This window comes from Bos javanicus, chromosome 15 (genome assembly GCF_032452875.1).
Source record: "Bos javanicus breed banteng chromosome 15, ARS-OSU_banteng_1.0, whole genome shotgun sequence".
Lineage (NCBI taxonomy): Eukaryota > Metazoa > Chordata > Mammalia > Artiodactyla > Bovidae > Bos > Bos javanicus.
The window spans coordinates 77,508,328-77,526,684 of NC_083882.1; the positions used below are offsets into that span (position 1 = coordinate 77,508,328).

Consider the following 18,357-nt stretch of genomic DNA (forward strand, 5'->3'; position numbering starts at 1 on the left):
CCCCAGCATGCAGATCTTTAGCTGTGGCATGCGAACTCTTAGCTACAGCCTGTGGGCTTAGTTCCCCGACCAGGGATCAAACCCATGCCCCCTGCATTGGAAGCGTGGGTCTCAACCCACTGCCTGGGAAGATGTGATTTTCTCTAGTTTTTATTTAGACTTCCCTGGTAGCTCAGACAGTAAAGCGTCTGTCTACAATGTGGGAGACCTGGGTTCGAGCCCTAGGTTGGGAAGATCCCCTGGAGAAGGAAATGGCAACCTACTCCAGGACTATTGCCTGGAAAATCCCATGGACAGAGGAGCCTCACAATTATACATGGGCTTATATATATATATATCTCAATACCTTTAATCATCCTCCTTGTCATGAGTTTAAACTAGCGGATATATTTAAAGATATTTCTACATTTCTCTTTTCTTACTCATCCACATCCAGAAACCCCTGGCAGATCTAACTCAACATTTTTAACAGCCACACTTTGGTTCCCCCACTGAACTCTACCTGGGCTCTTCTGGCTCATGACCATTTTCCAGTCTCATCCCAACCCCCAATACATTAGGGAGTCTAATGATGGAAATTCCGGCCCGAGTGAGAGAAAAGGGCAGAAAGAAGGCAGCATGTGGTGTTTCTAGCCGGGTCTTGCCCATCCCCTTACTGGCGGCCAGCAGTCCTCAGCTCCTAGTGGCGGGAATGCTGACTGTGTTATTGTGAAATCATTTGTATATTGTGAAGTGCTTTGCATGTGATGGAGTGATTTGCATAGGGCAATGGGGAGGGCATCTTAGAGATCCCAAAGCAGCATCCCTGAGTGTCCTCCTCCCTTTACAAAGTAAGTTGGGGCTTCCACTTCAGAACTCAGGAAGCGGAACAGGAGGGCGCCCCAGCAGAACTAAGGGCCTGGTGGATGAGGCAGACAGGACTTTCAGAGGAAAGCTGATCCGCTGTGTAGTTGGGGGTCTAGGAAGGGCGAACGTGGGCGAGTGCCGTAGAACAGGGCAACTGGTGTAGGTGTAGCACGTGACAGCCCTGTGCTGTCGGAGCCCCGGTAACAGAGTGACACATGACGGATGAAGGACCCGCCGCAGGAGCAGATGAGGGTCAGAGGCTCGGAGACTCCCACCCCGGACACAGTCTCTACCCAAGGGGGCACCCAAGTGCCCCTTTCCTGGTATTATATGGTCCTGGCAGATTCCCCAAGAAGAATGCAAAAGTGGAAATGCCAAACCAGATTCCCATGATCCTGCAAGTGAGAGGTGCTCTCACATGCTCTGGGTCCAGGGACACCCAGGTTTGAATCGGGCTTCTGCCATCTGTGCGACCCTGCGCTAACAGTCCCCACCTTAACGGGACAGACCCGAGGATTCAGTGAAGACAGTACGAACAGAGTGAATGGCACGTCATCGACGTTCAGTTAAACTGCAATTATAATAATAATGATGCTAGTTTGCTGCCCTCGTCTAAAGTGACGGAAGCACAGAGTCTCTGCTCCCCAAGGTTTGAAGTTTACCGGGCAGCAACGTCGGGCCACCGTGCATTGGACTCCAAAGGGTTACAAGCCCTGGAGACAAAAGGCTTGAGGTTCCCAGTGAAAAACCAAAGCATAAAAATAATTCGATGAGTAAGAATAAAATTCCCTCTTCTGAGGTTCCCGGGGCTAGGCCCCTCCCTGTGGCAGGAACTTCCCCTTTCCCTGGCTCATGGAGGAGCCAGGCCCGGCTGACTCAGAGCAGGAGCGCGGCAGCCGTCCCCCACCCTGCACACCCGGACCCCGGCCCGGGGCGGCGCCGTCCTGCGGCCGAGCGCGCCCCCGTGCGGCCGCGGCCAGCACCGCCGCCGGAGAGAGGAAGCGGCGGCCGGGCCCCGCAAGCCCAAGTGCCCCGGCCGCTCGCGGTCCCCGCGGGGGCCGCTGCCTCCTCTCTCGCGCAGCCAGGCCGAGCCGGGCGCCCACGGGGCTCCCACTTCCGCCCGACGCTCCCCGCCGCTGTCCCCGGTCCGGCCCGAGCGGAAGTGCGCCAGCCTCCTGGGTCCCCCATAGCCTCGAGGCGGAAGCGCGCCCCTTTACCGCCGCTCCCCCCGCGACCCCGCGGCGCGCGGCGCGCCGGGTTCCGGACAGGTCCCGTGTGACGTGGCCGCGCGCTGGGGGCGGCTCCGGGCCCGGGTGGAGGGGGGCGCCGGGCCGGGCGGGGCAGAGCCGGGGCGGGGCGCGGTGCCGCAGCTGGATGGCCGGGGCCGCCCGGAGCGCCGCCGCCGCCGCACGGTGAGTGACCGCCCGACGCCCGGGGCCCGAGCCCCGGACGGGGCGGACTCTGCCGATCCCCTTGTCCAGGTCAGACCTGGGCCTCTCGCCCGGGAGTTAAAACTTCCTTGGGCTCTTCTCCTCTGTCTCCCCACGCGTCGTCCCCATCTCTCCCCGCTCCGCATCCGTCTTTGGCTCTCCCCCTCTTCACTCTGCCGCTCTTGCTTCCCCCGTTCTCTCTTCTCTCTGACTCTCTTCGGTAGCCCTATCTCCTGTTCCACACCTGGGGCCCCCTCACCTCTAACCGTGACCCGCCTCTGCCTCCCAAGCCCGGCCTCCTGGCCGCAGTCCCGCCTTTGGTCCCCAGTGGAGCCCAGTGGGTTTCATCAGGGTCCCGTTAAGGCCTGGAGATCCCAGACCCTAGCGTCTCTTCCAGCTGCTTTCCCTTCCTCCCATCTCCATCAGGAGATGAGGAAACTGAGGCAAAGACATCACCGGCTCAAGGTCACAGCCGGCCTGAGGCTGGGAAGACCACATTTAAACCTCACGCCCGAGTTTCCAGGTTGAACTTCCCTCTTGGTTGACTCACATCCAGATCCTGTGATCTGATCGCTGGGTACACTCCGGCTGCCCCTTAACACGAGGAGGGCTCTCTGTATCTTCACCATGCCAGGCAGGCTCACCCAACGGGCAAATTCATCTCACCCTCACGACCAAGTGAGGGAGGCCATACTGATCTTCCTCGGAAGAGGAGGAGACTAAGGGCTCAGAGAAGGGCTTTAGGGACTTGTCCGCAGTCAGGCGAGGAGGGTACGGCAGCCCACTCCAGTATTCTTGCCTGGAGAATCCCCATGGACAGAGGAGCCTGGCGGGCTACAGTCCACGGGGTCGCAGAGAGTCGACAGGGCTGAGCGACTGAGCACACAGCACCGCAAGCCCAGCAGCTCTAAGCGTGGAGCACAAGGTTAAGGGTGGGTCTTGGATGCCCGTGCCCCGTGCATCTGGGAGGCCTCTCGTCACTGAAGGAGCCTCTCTCTTCGGTCTCACCTCACCTCTTGCCTGTCTCCGGGCCCCGGGGTATTAGACTCATTTCCTAGGAAGAAGCCCTGATGGTCTTGACCTAGCCCAGCTGCTTGGCTTCCGCCACCTGCGCTTCCTAAGCTCGTCCCGTCAAGCTAGACAATGCTGCCGCCGGCCGCGCTTCTGGGGGTATCCTCACTAGGGCGCATCCTGGCAGTCAGGCTTTCTCCCCTGGCAGCCAGACACCCTGATGGGGCGGGCCTGCCGGTGGCTGAAGGGAACTCAGCCAGCGCCTCACCCTGTCATTAAGGAAAGTTTAGCCCTAGGCGGACAGGCTGACACAAAGTCTGGAACTGGCTCCCAAGGAAAAAAAAAATGTGTGGTCCTTGGAAGTGGGGTGTGGAGGAGCAGAGCCCCATTGCTCCGTGCACCCCTCACAGGGGTCCTTGGAGGCCCTGGGGGAGGCAGGCAGGAGGGCGGGTGCCGTGGCCGCAGGGAGCGCGGGGAGGGTCCAGGTGCCACGTTTTCTAAGCAGGTGCGCGGCCAAGGGTGGCCGCTCACGCAAGCGGCCTTTGTGTGTTTTTTCAGCACGTGGCATGCCTGGATGTCCCTGCCCCGGCATCGGCATGGCGGGACAGAGGCTCCTCTTCCTTGCGGCTCTTGCCCTGGAGCTCCTGGGAGGGGCTGGGGGCTCCCAGCAGGCCCTCCGGAGCCGGGGGGTGGCAGCGGCCTGTCGCCTGGACAGTAAGGAGAGCGAGTCCTGGGGGGCCCTGCTGAGTGGAGAGAGGCTGGAGACGTGGATCTGCTCCCTCCTGGGCTCACTCATGGTGGGGCTCAGCGGGGTCTTCCCACTGCTTGTCATTCCCTTGGAGATGGGGACCACGTTGCGCTCAGAAGGTAAATGATCACCTCTCTGGCACCCAGGGGGCAGCAGGTGACCCGGGGACGACAGGTGACCCAGGGGCGGCAGGTGACCGGGGAACCATGCCGTTGCCCTTCGTGGGAGAGCTGGGTCTCGTCCCAGGCGGCAGCATGTCTGAGGTAGAGGGCTGGACCGAGTACAGTTCTTCCCCGCGGTCCAGTGAGCCGGGGTGTGCCAGCTTATTTGTTCATCCATTTGTGCACCTGTTTATTCTGAAAGATGAACATCAGCGAACGTTCACTGAGAAGCAAGAGGCAAGGCTGGAAATAGGACGCCAGGCTGCCTGGGGTTCAAAGCCTGGCTGTGCCACTTGGGGTAGTATTGCGTGAGTTCCTTAACTTGGCTCTGCCTCAAGGTCCCAACCTTAAAAACGGGGATAATAACAGTATAAACTTCATAGATGTTTTTGTGACGATTAAATGAACTAATATCAGTAAAGCGATTGGAAGAGTGCCCAGCCACTGAAAAGCCTGGGGGATATCGTCCACCCTGGCTTCCAGACCTGGGAGGGGGGCGTTCTTGAACACAAGTGGACCTGCCTCCCCTGAGTGTCACCTTGTACCGTATTTAGCGAGTGAGGAGTGGGTTTGGGATCTTACTGAGACGTGAGGTGGTGGTACTGGTGGGGCAGGTGGGATGATGCAGGAGAAGACGGTTGCTATTCAGCCCGTCTTGATGTTACACCTCTGGGGTAATACATGAAATGCTGTATGCAGACCTGATGAGCAGTGGGACTAGGTGTCACCTCTGGCCAGAGTTTCCTTGCTGTCTCAACCACGCTTAGGCGTGGACTGTGCAGGCTTACGTCCTGGGCTCCAACCACAGCGAGGCTGGCTTCATGTGGCAGGTGGTGCCACGGTGACCCCTACAAGGGTAGGGGCGGTGGGCCCAACACACCGCATAAATTAAGCAGTTAACTTGAAAAAAAAGAAGACTGTCCACCGCTGGGAAGGGGCTCCATGTTCACCAGCCAGTGCCCCGTAAAAAGCGCCACCTCTTGCTTCAGCCCCACTTCAGCGTGCAAAAGGGTGCTCAGACCCAGAGCCCCCAGGGCAGCCTTCCCTGGAACATGGAGAGGCTGGCAGCCCGCCTCCTCTGGGGAGGGCACCCGGGAGGTGGGCGCAGGCATGGCAGAGGGCTTTCCTTGGCTTCCTCTTCCTGCCGTGTGCGTGTGTCCACAGTGACGTTCTGTGGTGAAAGAGAAACAGGACCAGATGGGGAGCCCTAAAGATGCAGGTGGCTGTCGCCCCCAGCCAGGACAACGCCATGGAAGTTCTGGACCAGCCCTGGGAATCTCTGAAGCGAGGGTCCCCCGGGGACTTGTGCTGCCTGCCAGGCTTAGGAACCATTCATTCAGCAGATGGACATGCACACAGCCGTGCCGGGCCCTGGGCTGAGGGCTGGCACCGCAGCTGTGAACACAGCCCTCTTCAGGCCCGGCGCTCCTGACCTTCTCATGGCATCCCTGCGGGGTCAGCCTAGGGAGGACTTGGATTGTTAGCTCCATTTTACAAATGGGGACGCACGGGCACAAAGGAGTTCTTCTAGGAGCCCAAGGTCGCACAGCATGGAAGCAGTAGCTACCCTGGGATCATACGCCCACCACCAAGCCACCTTTTCCCTCTGGGCCTCAGTTTGTCTACTGAACCAAGGGCCCCTTTAGGGCACTTCCAACTCTAGGTATTCTAAGTCTGCACAGGTTGTCAGATCTCTGTCACTTCGCTGAGAGTATCAGTGGCCGAGAAGAGAAAAACTCCTCTTTAATAAGCATTTCTTACACGTGTTGTCATTTAATTTCATCAAGATCACTCACTGTCAGATAGATACAATTATCCCCAGTTTACAGATGATGAGACTGAGCCCTGGAAGTAATCTGCCCAGACTTACCAGCTGCTGGCTTTGGGGGCTGGGGCTTGTCCACTCTCTTAGCCCTGGAGCAGTAGTGGCTCCACGCGCGCCCTGCAGGACGTGGTGAATTCCTGCTGAACACCAGCCCCTGGAGGGGCTGGAGGCTGGGGGCCCGGGGAGGCCAGCAGCCCACGTCCAGCCGTCCAGAGACTTGCAGTCTGGTTGGGATCACACTAGGAGCCCAGTAAGCTGGGTGGGGAAGGGGTCAGGCCAGGGACTCTGGCCTCCGTTCCCAGGTCCCACATCTCTGCCTTGTAGCTGGGGCACGGCGCTTGAAACAGCTGCTCAGCTTTGCCTTGGGGGGACTTCTGGGCAACGTGTTTCTCCACCTGCTCCCCGAGGCGTGGGCCTACACGAACAGCGCCAGCTCTGGTGAGTGAGGCCACAGGCTGGGGGGGCCAGGAGGGTGGTGGGCAGTGGGTGGAGCTGGTGCCCAGGCCCAGGAATGACCTAGGCCGTGCCCACTCTGAAGAATGACTGGGAGAGGGGTTCCTGGACCTCTGTCACGGTCCCAGTGCCCCCGTTCCAATTGGGGGAGGGGGGCCCACCCCGGATCTGTGGCCCTGGCTTGTCAGTGCTGCCCCCTGCAGGTGGTGAGAGGCAGAGCCTGCAGCAGCAACAGCAGCTGGGACTGTGGGTCATTGCTGGCTTCCTGACCTTCCTGGTGTTGGAGAAGTTGTTCTTCGACAGCAAAGGGAAGGAGGAGACCAGCCAGGTGAGCCCCAAACTCCAGAGCCTACACAGGTCAGCCTTCATTCTGTGGTGGTACTAGGGCCTGGAGGCCCAGGTTTTGAGTCAGTTCAGTTCAGTTCAGTCCCTCAGTCGTGTCCAACTCTTCGCGACCCCATGGACTGCAGCACGCCAGGCCTCCCTGTCCATCACCAACTCCCAGAGTTTACTCAGACCCATGTCCATTGAGTTGGTGATGCCATCCAGCCATCTCATCTGTTGTCCCCTTCTCCTCCCGCCCTCAGTCTTTCCCAGTATCAGGGTCTTTTCCAGTGAGTCAGTTCTTCACATCAGGTGGCCAAAGTATTGGAGTTTCAGCATCAGCCCTTCCAGTGAATATTCAGGTTTTGAGTCAAGCCCTAAAAAGAGTCTCTCGGCCCTTTCCTGGGAGCTCTGGGAGGTTGGGCCAGCTTGTCTGGAAGGATCCGGGCCCAGCCCCTGCCATGACTTGTCTCCATGGATAATGGTGACAGCAGTGTGGAAAGCAGAGGGCTTGCTGGGTCTGGGGTCACCCGGCTGGTTGAGCAGCGAAGTCCAGCCGGATAAAAGCAGTGTCCCCTGTCTCCCTCCCTTTGTTTACCCTGGCCGAGTGGGGGGCATCTAATGTCACCTCTCCCCCCTTCTCCTGGCCCTAGGCCCCCAGCAAAGACCCCGCAGCTGCTGCCGCGCTCAATGGAGGCCACTATCTGGCCCAGCCGGCTGCAGAGCCCGGCCCGAGCGCCGTGGTCCGGAACATCAAAGTGAGTGGCCCGCTCGGGCCCTGCCCCCCACAGCCGCCCCACCCCGAGTGGCCGGCCTGGCTCAGGCCCACCTGCCTGGCTCAGCCCAACCCTGTCCCTCCTCACCCAGGTCAGTGGCTATCTCAACCTGCTGGCCAACACCATAGACAACTTCACCCACGGGCTGGCCGTGGCCGCCAGCTTCCTAGTGAGCAAGAAGGTGAGTGAGGCTGGGGTGGGGGCGGGGGCGCAGGCCATCGCGACAGGCATGCAGGGCCCACATTGACCAGGAGGCCCTGCATCCAGTCACTTCCTCCACGCTCCCTGCACCCAGCACCTTACCCCAGCCTCCTTACTGCGAACACTCCTCGGGACCACGGGCCTCAGCCAAGCTGCTAGACTCAGCCCCGTCCTGCTTCTACGTGCCTCTCCCCACTCCTGCTCCCTCTGCCTCTGTGCTTGGGCCCCGAGGTCTGTCTGCCCTTGAACTGGCCCACCTTGTCCCCCTCTGGTGGCTTCCTCCTCCCTGCTGCCTCTGCTTGGAGTGTTCTTTCTACCACTCTCATCCTTCAGGCCTCCGTTCCAAAAGCACTTTCTCAAAGAGGCCTCTGCTGACCCCTCATCTGTCAGGCCCCTCGTGTCCCATGGCCCCTGTCAAGGCGTGTGGTCACACGGCTCTTTCTGTGTTTACTCAGTCCTTGCCTCTCCCCCCTGGACTGGGAGCTTCTTGAGGGCGGATTCCTGGTCTGTTTTATTCGCTGCTGTATTTCTAGTAGCCAAACAGTGTCCAGCCAGGGCACCCAGAGCAGATACTGGTAGGATGAGCGGACAGCTGGGTACCCTCAACAAAGACCCCCCCACACACTCCCCTCCCTGCAGATCGGGCTCCTGACCACCATGGCCATCCTCCTGCATGAGATCCCCCATGAGGTGAGTGCCACAGGGTCCCCATGATCAGCCATGTGGGTGTGCAGCTGGTGGGGGGTACTTTGGGTGGGACTGCCCAGCAATGGTTGGCTTGGGGGGCTGCACCAGAGACCTGGGGCTACTCAGCCTACTCAGACTACAGCCACCATTGCAGCCATGCTCCAGCCTCCTCAGGACTGGGGGCCCAGCAGAGGGGTTGTGGGCCGAGGGTCCCAGCGATGGGGCTGCTGCTGGGGGCTCGGTGCACCCATCCACACCTGAGATGCTCAGGGCGTCTGGCCCCACCGGGGCCCAGAGTGATCGTCTGGACCTCCCCTCAGGTGGGCGACTTTGCCATCTTGCTCCGGGCCGGCTTTGACCGATGGAGCGCAGCCAAGCTGCAGCTCTCGACGGCACTGGGGGGCCTGCTGGGCGCCTGCTTCGCCATCTGTGCGCAATCCCCCAAGGGAGTAGGTACGGGCGTGGGGGTGGTGGCGGTCCGCAGAGGGGCCCTGGCCGAAGGGCATGGCCGCCCTGACCCGGGTATCCGAGCCCGGCTCTGCTCGGGTCCACCCCGCGGGATGGGGGGCGGTCGGTACACGTGGCCGCCCAGCCCCCCCCAGCCAGTCAGGGCTCCTCCCCCTGCTACAGAGGAGACGGTGGCCTGGATCCTGCCCTTCACCTCCGGTGGCTTTCTCTACATCGCCCTGGTGAACGTGCTGCCCGATCTCTTGGAGGAAGACGACCCGTGGTGAGCTGCCCGCCGGCACTGCCATTGGCAGGCCCCTGCCCGCTGCCTGTCGGCCCGTGCGGCCCCCTGAGCCCCGGCCCTCTCGCCCGCAGGCGCTCCCTGCAGCAGGTGCTTCTGCTTTGTGCGGGCATCGTGGTGATGGTGCTGTTCTCGGTCTTCGTGGAGTGACTGTCTCGGCGCCCCACTCCTGCACAGCAATAAGAGACTCGGATTCACTCTGTGACCATGTGTGTGTATGAGTGAATATGCGTGTGTCAGAGAGCGAGTGCACCTCCAACCCAACAAGAGGGTGGTGTGTGTGTGTGTGATGTGCACATGTGACCAGAGGTGTGTGCGAGGCCGACACTGTGATCCCTGACGCCCGGGCCCGCCCACTGGTCTTCTCCCCCTGCCACCCTGGGGGCTTGCACCGCCGGAGTCAGCAGTGAGGCACGGGAGTGGCGGTCCCGAGCAGAGGCCTCTGTGCGTGATGCTGGGAAGAGTGAGCCGCCCAAGGAGCCAGGCCTGCAGCGAGCCCCAAAGCTGTCCCCGCCGAGGCCTCCGTGGCCCTGGGCCTTGGGGGTAAGCCCCTGGGGGCGTGCACCCGGCTCCGAGCAGCCAGGGACCAAGGCTGGGGCACCTTTTCTCGGCCGTGGCCTGGTCCTCCCTTCACCAGCTCTGAGGCCAAAGAGAGGAGAGGCGGGTGCTTCGCCCCCGGCTCCACTCAGCGCTGACGGCCCTACTGCACCCAGCGCGGAGCTGGGAGATGCTTTCTAAGACCTTTTCCCCGTCAGCCCTGGGCCGGCTCCTGTCACCCCCACCGCTGCGAATGCTCCCTGGCAGCGCCGGCAGCTCTTGCCACCTCCAGCTGCCAAACGGCAGCCAGCAGGGCAGCGAGCGGCCCTGGGCCAGTGTCCTCCCCGTCCGCTCGGGTGCTCCTGCCAGCCCGGGGTCCGGAAGACACTCTGGGGGCAGGAAGACAGGAAACGGTGGCCGCCTGCCCCCGACGCGGGCCCCCTTCCCCAGCCACCGCGGGTGGGGCTGGGCGGGGGCGGTGAGGGCTCCACGTTGTCAGCACTCAGGAATGTGCTCTGGGAGAATGCTGAAGCCATAATCCCCAGCTATTTCCCTTGGCCGACATCCAGGTACTCAGCTGGCCCGCTCCACAGCCAGGCTCCAGCCTCGTGGGGAGGAGTCGCCGTCAGGAGGGGCTGATCGATTTTATAGCAGTTTTGCTGTGGTTCCGTTTGTATCTGTAAATAACTTGTATAGATGAGATGCAAATAAATATACACGAACTGGCTGCCTCTGTTCTGCACACGAAAGCCGGGCACCCCGTGTCCCCGCCAGGTTGGCTGTTCTGCGCACCCCGGCTCTTGCAGGTTGCCCAGCCTGTCATCCCTGCCTTCTAGCCCTTCTGCTCCTCTGCACTCTTTTGAGCTGCTTCTCAGAACAGGGTATAAACATTCCACGTTTCCCTGGCTTGTTCTGCTGTTAGCTTTTTATGTCAATAAAACAAGCCTGGTTCTAGGCCATTATAGCCCACGTCACCCCCAAGGCTGGTGTCCTCGCAGACCTGCGAACCAAGGGCTTCTTCCCAGCCTGGCCTGAGTAACTTCACCACGGGAGGGAGCTCCACCCACAAAGTCGTCTCCAGGTTTGGCCTCCATGAAATTATTTTTTGTTAAAAAGGAAAAATGAAATCTTTATTCTAAACCACACCCTCGCCTCCAGTGAACAGGCTGAGTAAAGCCAGCATCAGGCATGGGAAGGAGCTGCTTCCTGGGAGAAGGGGGACAGGGAGCGGTGGGCCCAGGCCTGATGAACAGAGGAAGCCAGGGCTGTCCCCCAGCGCCCCCAGCCCTCAGCAGGCATAGGGCATAGATGCACTCAGCTCGCCGAGGGAGGCAGCCAGGTCCCATTTACAGATGGGGGCTCCGAGGTCAGGGATAAGAAGCCTGTGGCCTCACTCAGGTGGGGATGCCCAGGAGAGGGACAGAGCTCTATCAGAGGCTGTGCTGGGGCTCCTCTGGAATGGGGTGGTGGTGGTGGGGGGGGCGGGCAGTGGAAGTCAGTGGGACCGATCACCAAGGAGTGTGCAGTGAGGGTACCCCCTGACCCAGGCTGGCGGCCTGGAGGCAGTGGGAGAGGGAGGGGCCTCCAGACTGGCCAGCAGTCAGTAGTTCTGGGATTGTGGGCACGGCCCCTCAGAGGGGATGGGAAGAGGGTAGGGGGCTCTTGCCAGGGGGCAAGTGAGAGCCGATGGGGGTTCTTGAAGGGTTGCTGTTTTAACAGGCCGTTTGTGGGGGTGGGGGGACGGCCAAACCTGCTGACGACAACACAGTAGGCTTTATGCTCACCCCTAGGTTTGAATCCTGGCTATGCCGTCTAAGAGTTGCATGGTCTTGGCCCAGCTGCTCAGATGCATCCATAAAACAGGGCTGCCCTACTGGTGGCTGAGATTAACTAGATACAATTAAGCATAAGATCCGCAAAGCATGTGGTCCCCGCCGAGCCCTCAGCCAGCGGTGAACCACCCGGTCAGCTTTCAGGCAGCAGAGCTGAAAGGGTGGCAGGCAGATGACCAGCAGATGTGGGGCGTCACAGGGACGGGGCGGGGGGCAGGACCGGGGGTGGGAGAGGACACCGGGTGAGCAGGGTCAGGCCTAGAAGGGCTCTCACCGGATCTTGCTTGAAGCTCATTTTTCAGCGGGAGGAAATGGGCCAATAGCGAACCAGGACGTGGAAACAAACAGAAGGCTTGGCAGCCAGGAACCAGGGAGCCAAGGCCCAGAGCCTGGCTTTACCAGGAAGCAAGGTCGAGGGCCAGAGCACCAAGATTCAAAAGGAAGGGAAACACTGGTTTGGCTTCTGTGTAGGCCCCTCAGGCAAACTGCAGGTTAACAAGAATTTTCAGAAGCTCAGACTGAGAGGCGGGGTAGGGAGTGTGCAGTCAGAGGGGTCTGGAGGCCAGAAGACCCCAGGGAGCAGCTGGGGCGCACACCCATCCCTGCCAGGGGGCCCCGCCCTGACAACTGGTCTGAGGCCCATGGCTCGCTTGGGTTTCTAGCAGCAGCACCTAGGGAAGGGCCTCCGGCATACACCCCGACTCCTCTACCCAAGGCCCCAGGAAGGTGAGACAGACAGGCAGCAGGAATGGGAAGCATCCTTTATTGCGCGTGTCCGCCAGCAGGAGGCCCCTAGGCGTAGTACTGCAGGTTGGCCTTCTTCTTGGCCTGTACCTCCAGGATGCCCTCCATGTAGTCCTCGTGGGTGAGCTCCGTGGCGCCTCTGCGCAGTGCGATCATGCCCTGCGCCCAGACAGACGGACAGGCTCTGGGTTCCTCCTCACGCCCCAGCTCCCCAGACAGGCTCTGGGTCCCTCCCCACGCCCCAGCCCTCAGACAGAGACACAGGCTCTCAGGTCCCTCCCCACACCCCAGGACAGGCTCTGGGTCCCTCCCCACGCCCCAGCCCCCAGACAGAGACACAGGCTCTGGGTCCCTCCCCACACCCCAGAACAGATAGGCTCTCTGGCCCCTCCCCACGCCCTGGTCCAGCTCCCGGAGGCCTCCACCTTCTCAGCCCCTCCCTCGGCCGCCTCCACCAGCCTGAGCAGGGAGGTGGTGTGAAGCGCCCACCCTCTGCAGCCCGCACTCACCGCCTCCACACACACTGCCTTGCACTGGGCCCCGTTGAAGTCATCCGTACAGCGGGCCAGTTCCTCGTAGTTCACGTCAGGACTGTGGGGAGGTAGGGCGAGACTCAGTGACTGAGGGGAGGGGCCAGGAAGAGCAGCTATCCCCCACACGCTCCCTCAGGCAGTGAGGTCGACTCGCCCGGATCACGGAAGAGTCCCTTCCCCACTGGGCCTCGTCCCTCCGTCCCTCTGCACAGGGCAGGGGGGAGGCAGGAGGCAGGGAGGTCAGAGTAGGTTAGACCAAGTCATTTCTAGTGTCTCCAGCCTTCGAGATGCACCTGGACCCCAGGATCCAGTCTGGGGGGAGCAGAAGGTTGTGCAGACAGAAGACAGCCGTCTGCCTGTCTCAGGCGGGCGGGCCCTGTACCGGCACAGTGCTGTGGCGACTCACCTCCTGCGCCAAGCATTGCACTGGACATTATCACAACCCCGGGAGGTTGCAGCCCTCACCCCCAAGTCCCAGGAAGAAAACCAAGGCTTATGCCACCTGCAGACGGGCACACAGATCTGAACCAGGTCTGCCTGGCCCCTGGCAGCATTCCCCTGGGCCAGGCTGGGCTGTGTTCACCTGCTAGGGCAGAGGAGGCCAGGAAACGGCCCGGGCTGGCACGCCTTCCGATCCCGGGGCAGGGGGTGTGTGTGCAGGTGAACGCTAAGGATCCTGGGCCCCAGTAAGGTTCTGTGTCAGGTCAGGCACCTGAGAGAAAGGGAGGCCGCTGCGGGGACAGTGCTGTGTGAATGGGAGGTGGAGGGAGAGGGGAAGCCCGGGGAGGCTCAGTACGAAGAGGACTGGGATGGCTCTGCTGCCCGAGGTCTCAGCGCCTCGCTCGTGACTTTACGCACCTGACGTTCATCTTCCGGGAGTGGATCTGCATGATTCTGGCCCGGGCCTCCTCGTTGGGCATGGGGAACTCGATCTTGCGGTCCAGGCGGCCTGAGCGGAGCAGGGCAGGATCCAGGATGTCTACTCTGTTGGTGGCTGCGATGACCTGAGAAGGAGACGCGGCCGCTTGAATGAGGAGGGAGCTTCAGAGACAGGTGACAGGCATGGCCACGACTGGCAAGGAGGCAGCCCGGGTCAGGTGAGACGGCACCGGATATTCAAGACCGCCTCTAATTCTAACTCGAGCTGCGCCAGTGAGACAACAGAAGACCCCTGACCTCTCAGCGCCCCTTCCTCCCCTGTGAAGACAACACCCACCTTCACTTGGGTGTTGGGCTGGAAGCCGTCCAGCTGGTTTAGCAGCTCCAGCATCGTCCTCTGCACCTCCCGGTCCCCGGCCTTCTCACTGTCGAAGCTGGGCCCCGAAGGAGACACTGGTGAGGCCACAGCTCGGGGGACGCCCTCCCCTGCTCCTCCAGAAGCCCAACCCAACCCATCCTGGGGCGGAGAGGAGTCCCGCTCAGCCTGGGGGCCCCCAGCCCAGGGACAGCACAGAAATGGTGTCAGATGTGAGAGCTCCTGGGCTCAGGTGCCGAACTGAGGACAGAACAGTGAGCAAAACCCGCTGCCTGGCCTGTGCCCCCGATGAAGGTGCCATCACAAACTGAACTAAAACTCAGAAGAAATAGAGAGATCTGGCCCAGACTTGGCATGGAACAGGGGGCCCAGGCAGCTGTCCCCGAGGAAATATCCCTCAGGCTGAGATCTGAGGGCTGAAAACACATCACTGGGCAACCGACCAGCAGAGATCAGGGGAAAAGGAAAAGCACATTCCAGAAAGAAAAGAGCAGGTGGCAAATCTCTGCCAACGAGCGGGCCTGCAAACTGAGGGGCCGCCTGGAGGAAGCCAGGGCGGGGCGGGGGGGGAGGTGAGGGCAGGGACAGGGTGAGGCTGGAGGGGAGCTGGGGCACCAACACAGGGCCCCGCAGGCCGTGGCAAGCCCAGCATTTATGCCACGGAACAGTGGGGAGGCGCGGAAGGGGAAAGCAGGCTCTGTCTGCATGAGGAGCTGGCGGAGCCAGTCAGTGAAACTTTGAGAGGAACCTGCTGGCAACTGTGAGGAGAAAGGATGGTGGGGGAAAAGAAATGAAGCAGGGAGGCTAGTCAGAAGAGCACTAAGAAGTCCAAGCACATGGAGAGCGCTGCCAGCATCCCAGGGCGAGCAGGCAGCAGGGTGGAAGAGCAGGGTTCCAGACCCAACCTGGTGGGACCCCGCACCCCTCACCGCTTGGTGCCGATGGCGTCCAGCTCATCTATGAAGATGATGGACGGCGCTTTCTCCTTGGCCAGCGCAAAGGCGTCCCGGACTAGCTTGGCACCGTCCCCAATGAACATCTGCACCAGCTGGGGGCCGGCTAGCTTCAGGAAGGTGGCCTGGGGTGGAGGGTGACAGAATCAGGCCAAAGGCGCAACAAGAGGCCCCTTCGATTCAAGCCCACCCAGCTGAGTCTCAGCTCCCACCCATCTCCCCCCATCCTTCCCAAGGCACTCACCTTGGTCTGCGCAGCACAGGCCCTGGCCAGCAGGGTCTTCCCTGTACCTGGAGGCCCGTACATCAGCACGCCCTTTGGGGGCTGGATCCCTAAGTTCTCAAACTTCTCCTTGTGGTTCATTGGCAGGACAATGGCCTCCACTAGCTGCCAGGAAGAAGACCTGGGTGAGGACAGTGAACCCTGTGGGCTCCCACAGCCTAACCCTCTCTGTAGCCCTCCCACTCAACTCGGGGCCACCGCTGTCTCCTTGCCCCACATCCAGAGGACACAGAACGCTCACTGCCACCAAGGCTGCCGGTGGACTCCCGGAACAGCAGGACAGAGCAGAAGGACGGGTTAAGAACAGGAGCCTGAGCTCCGGTCCTGGCTCTGGCCCTAACCATCTGAGATCCCAAGCAAGCCATTCAGACCCTCCAGAGCTCAGTCTTCTAAACTGTTCCATGGCCTCTTCCCTGCCTCCCTAGAGTGCTGCAAGGATAAGAGGCATGGGAGGAAAAGTGCTCTGGTCACTGAAGCAGAGAGACACAAAAGGCTGGTGAGGTGCCGGGCTTCCCTCACCTCCTGAATCTGCTTATCCAGGCCCCCGATGTCACTGTACTGCTCCGTGGGCCTCTCGTCCACCTCCATGGCCTTCACCCGCGAGTCGTACTCGGTGGGCAGGGTCTCCAGGATCAGATAGGAGTCTTTGTTCACACCCTGGGGACACAGCATGGAAACCTCAGCTCTGTCCCAGCTCAAGGTCTACCTAAGTGACTGGGGGACAGGTGTCTATAGGGTGAAAGGAGAGCCACAGGACCGGGCAACACAAGAATCAAAGGGCAGGCAGCTCCGCAAATGTTCAGGACCCACAGTGACCGGGCCGGGGCCAGGGGCTCGGCTCAGCAGTGGGAGAAACCTCGCTGGAAAAGGCCCGCCTGGGCTCAGGGACACCACTCACCACCAAGTCTCCCGGCTTCAGCTTTTCGGCATCCACCAAGCCAATCACAGGCAGGAAGTAGGTCTGCAGAAGGATTCCAGGTGCAGCCTCAGTCACTGCCCTCAGGTAGGCTCCCGAGTCCTGTCCCACATCCCCCTCTCATCCTCTGCAGCTCCTCCTGTTGTGCCAGCCTCACCTGCCGTGTAGAGGTTTTGATCACTGCACACTTGCCCTTCCTTTGGGAGTCTAGATCAATGTTTGCACCATCTTCCTCTTGGTCGTTAGGATCAACATCTAGAAGCTGGGAAAGGAAGAAGCTCAGATTTGCTCAGCCCCCCTGTACTCTGCAGAGCCCAGAACTTCTGGGGCCTAGACAACCTCAGCACTCCCAGGGCTCGCCATCCCTACCTCACTCCTCAGCCTAGCCCCAAGCCCAGCAAAGGTGCGGTTAATAAATCAGAAGATTAGCGTGATCTCTGCTCAGAGCTCATCTACCCCCTGAGGAAAAATACCCAGTAGAAAAAGAAACACGAAGCTTCCGATGCCTTTTCAGGCCTGTATATTCCCCTAAAAACTTACAGCGGGGAGGAGAACCTAAGAGGTTTAGATCCTACATGCAATTTAGGCCTCAAAAGGCCCACCCACTCTTTCCCCAATGGCAGGCTGTCTCCAAGCCCCACTGACCCCTCTTCCCCTCCACATACACACACACCTCGATGACGTTGGAGACCAGATACGGCAGCGTCTTGTTCACTTTGATTTTCTCGCTGTTCTCTTTGATCTTGTCCTTCATGGCCTGGAGTTCGTGGGTGACTCGCAACACTTCGCTCTTCATGATCTGGGATGAGGGTGAATGGAAGGAAACATTCAGCCTTACCTTAGCTTATCTGAGGGCCACTTAATTGGAGCACCTTATCCAGGCAGCCGGAGGAACCCTCCTGCACCCCTTCACTCAGCTCGAAGGCTCTCTGAATGCTCAGCCTAACTGTGTCCACAACCAGCAAAGGTCGAAACAGGAGGCCTGTCGGGAGACCTCCAGGGGAAGCAGTTGTAGTCAAGGGAAAAGAGCCAGACTTTGAGTTGAGCAAATACGGGTTTCAGGTTCTGCCTTTCGTTACAGGCTCCATACCTCACCACAGTAAAACACAAAACAACAACAACAACAAAAACCCTCTTTTAGCCTCAGTTTGCTCATCTGTAAAATGGGGGTTTCTTAAAAGACAGACTCTCAAGAGGAATACTGAAAAGCCTGGGAACGGCAGTCAGACCATTCCTTCTCTCAAGCCTGGTCTCCCACCACCCTGGCCCTCTCCCCCTCCCTTTTAAAACTTCGTTTTCTTTTCTCTTTTTCTGGTCTGAGGAGGAAACCGCGGCCCCCACACCTCTCCGAGGGAGGCTGGGGACGACGTGAGAGCACCAGGGCCTGCCCTGTGTGTGGGGACGCGGGCAGGGAGAGGGGGCTTCACTGCTCACCTTGATTTCACTGTCCAGCAGCCGTGTGCGCTGGATGATCTCTTCTGTGGACATCTTGAGAACTTCCTCCCCGATTCCATCTTGCTGCGAAAAGAATAATTTTTTTTCCCTTAAATTCAAGGCAGTTAACTCAGCACTGTGAGTTAGCCAACTCTGCCTCAATTGACCCACTATGCGCCAAAAAACCCAGAATGCAGTCGCGACCGCATACCAAGCGGCCCCAATCCCGGGACCGGGCTCGACCTTGACCCCCGCAGCCACCGCCTCCCCTCCCGCCAGCGGGGTCTCCCCGTGGCCCGAGCTCCAGCACCGCCTGCGCGCACCTCCGCTTCGTCCCACACAGTCGCCATCTTCTCCTGCCGAGTCACTGGACTCTCGAGTTTCGGCAGCAGATTCACCATTCGGAGGAGCAGCCTGAAGATTACACCGGGCGGCAGCCGCAGGGAGAGATCAATATTACCTCTCTTTACGTCTGCTCTTGACTAGTGAGACTCCGTCAACAAGTCCTGACTCTTGAAAAAAATTAGCTTGGGCCGCGTTGCGGCGGCGAATCTGCTTCTCGGATTCAAAAGCTGAAGCGCAGGCCACAGGACCCGCCCCCGCGGCTGCTGAAAAGTTCCCGCCCTCGTCCTGTTAGTGCCACAGCGAGAGGAGGATGCG

The 18,357-nt window shown here is 60.3% G+C and overlaps 2 protein-coding genes across 5 annotated transcripts; one reads left to right on the plus strand and one right to left on the minus strand.

Annotated features, from left to right (window-relative positions):
• The first annotated feature begins 2,177 nt into the window (after positions 1-2,177).
• SLC39A13 (solute carrier family 39 member 13) lies at positions 2,178-10,474 on the plus strand. Of its 4 annotated transcripts, none has more exons than XM_061381458.1 (10): positions 2,178-2,258; positions 3,846-4,154; positions 6,346-6,459; positions 6,678-6,802; positions 7,452-7,556; positions 7,666-7,755; positions 8,415-8,465; positions 8,783-8,915; positions 9,093-9,192; positions 9,285-10,474. In XM_061381458.1, exons 2-10 carry the CDS (start codon positions 3,854-3,856, stop codon positions 9,358-9,360), a joined length of 1,095 nt encoding a protein of 364 aa, XP_061237442.1. In that variant the 5' UTR covers positions 2,178-2,258; positions 3,846-3,853; the 3' UTR covers positions 9,361-10,474. The 4 variants fall into 4 exon arrangements, with proteins under 4 accessions (XP_061237442.1, XP_061237444.1, XP_061237441.1 ...); XM_061381460.1 differs by having other exon boundaries at positions 8,783-8,911; XM_061381457.1 differs by having other exon boundaries at positions 8,783-9,192.
• A 1,851-nt stretch (positions 10,475-12,325) lies between these two features.
• PSMC3 (proteasome 26S subunit, ATPase 3) lies at positions 12,326-18,357 on the minus strand. Its single transcript, XM_061381455.1, has 12 exons — positions 18,021-18,357; positions 17,698-17,781; positions 16,937-17,062; positions 16,421-16,525; positions 16,246-16,308; positions 15,867-16,004; positions 15,309-15,452; positions 15,041-15,189; positions 14,073-14,169; positions 13,715-13,860; positions 12,833-12,914; positions 12,326-12,482 (listed from the first exon to the last, which is right to left on the minus strand). Exons 1-12 carry the CDS (start codon positions 18,096-18,098, stop codon positions 12,372-12,374), a joined length of 1,323 nt encoding a protein of 440 aa, XP_061237439.1. The 5' UTR covers positions 18,099-18,357; the 3' UTR covers positions 12,326-12,371.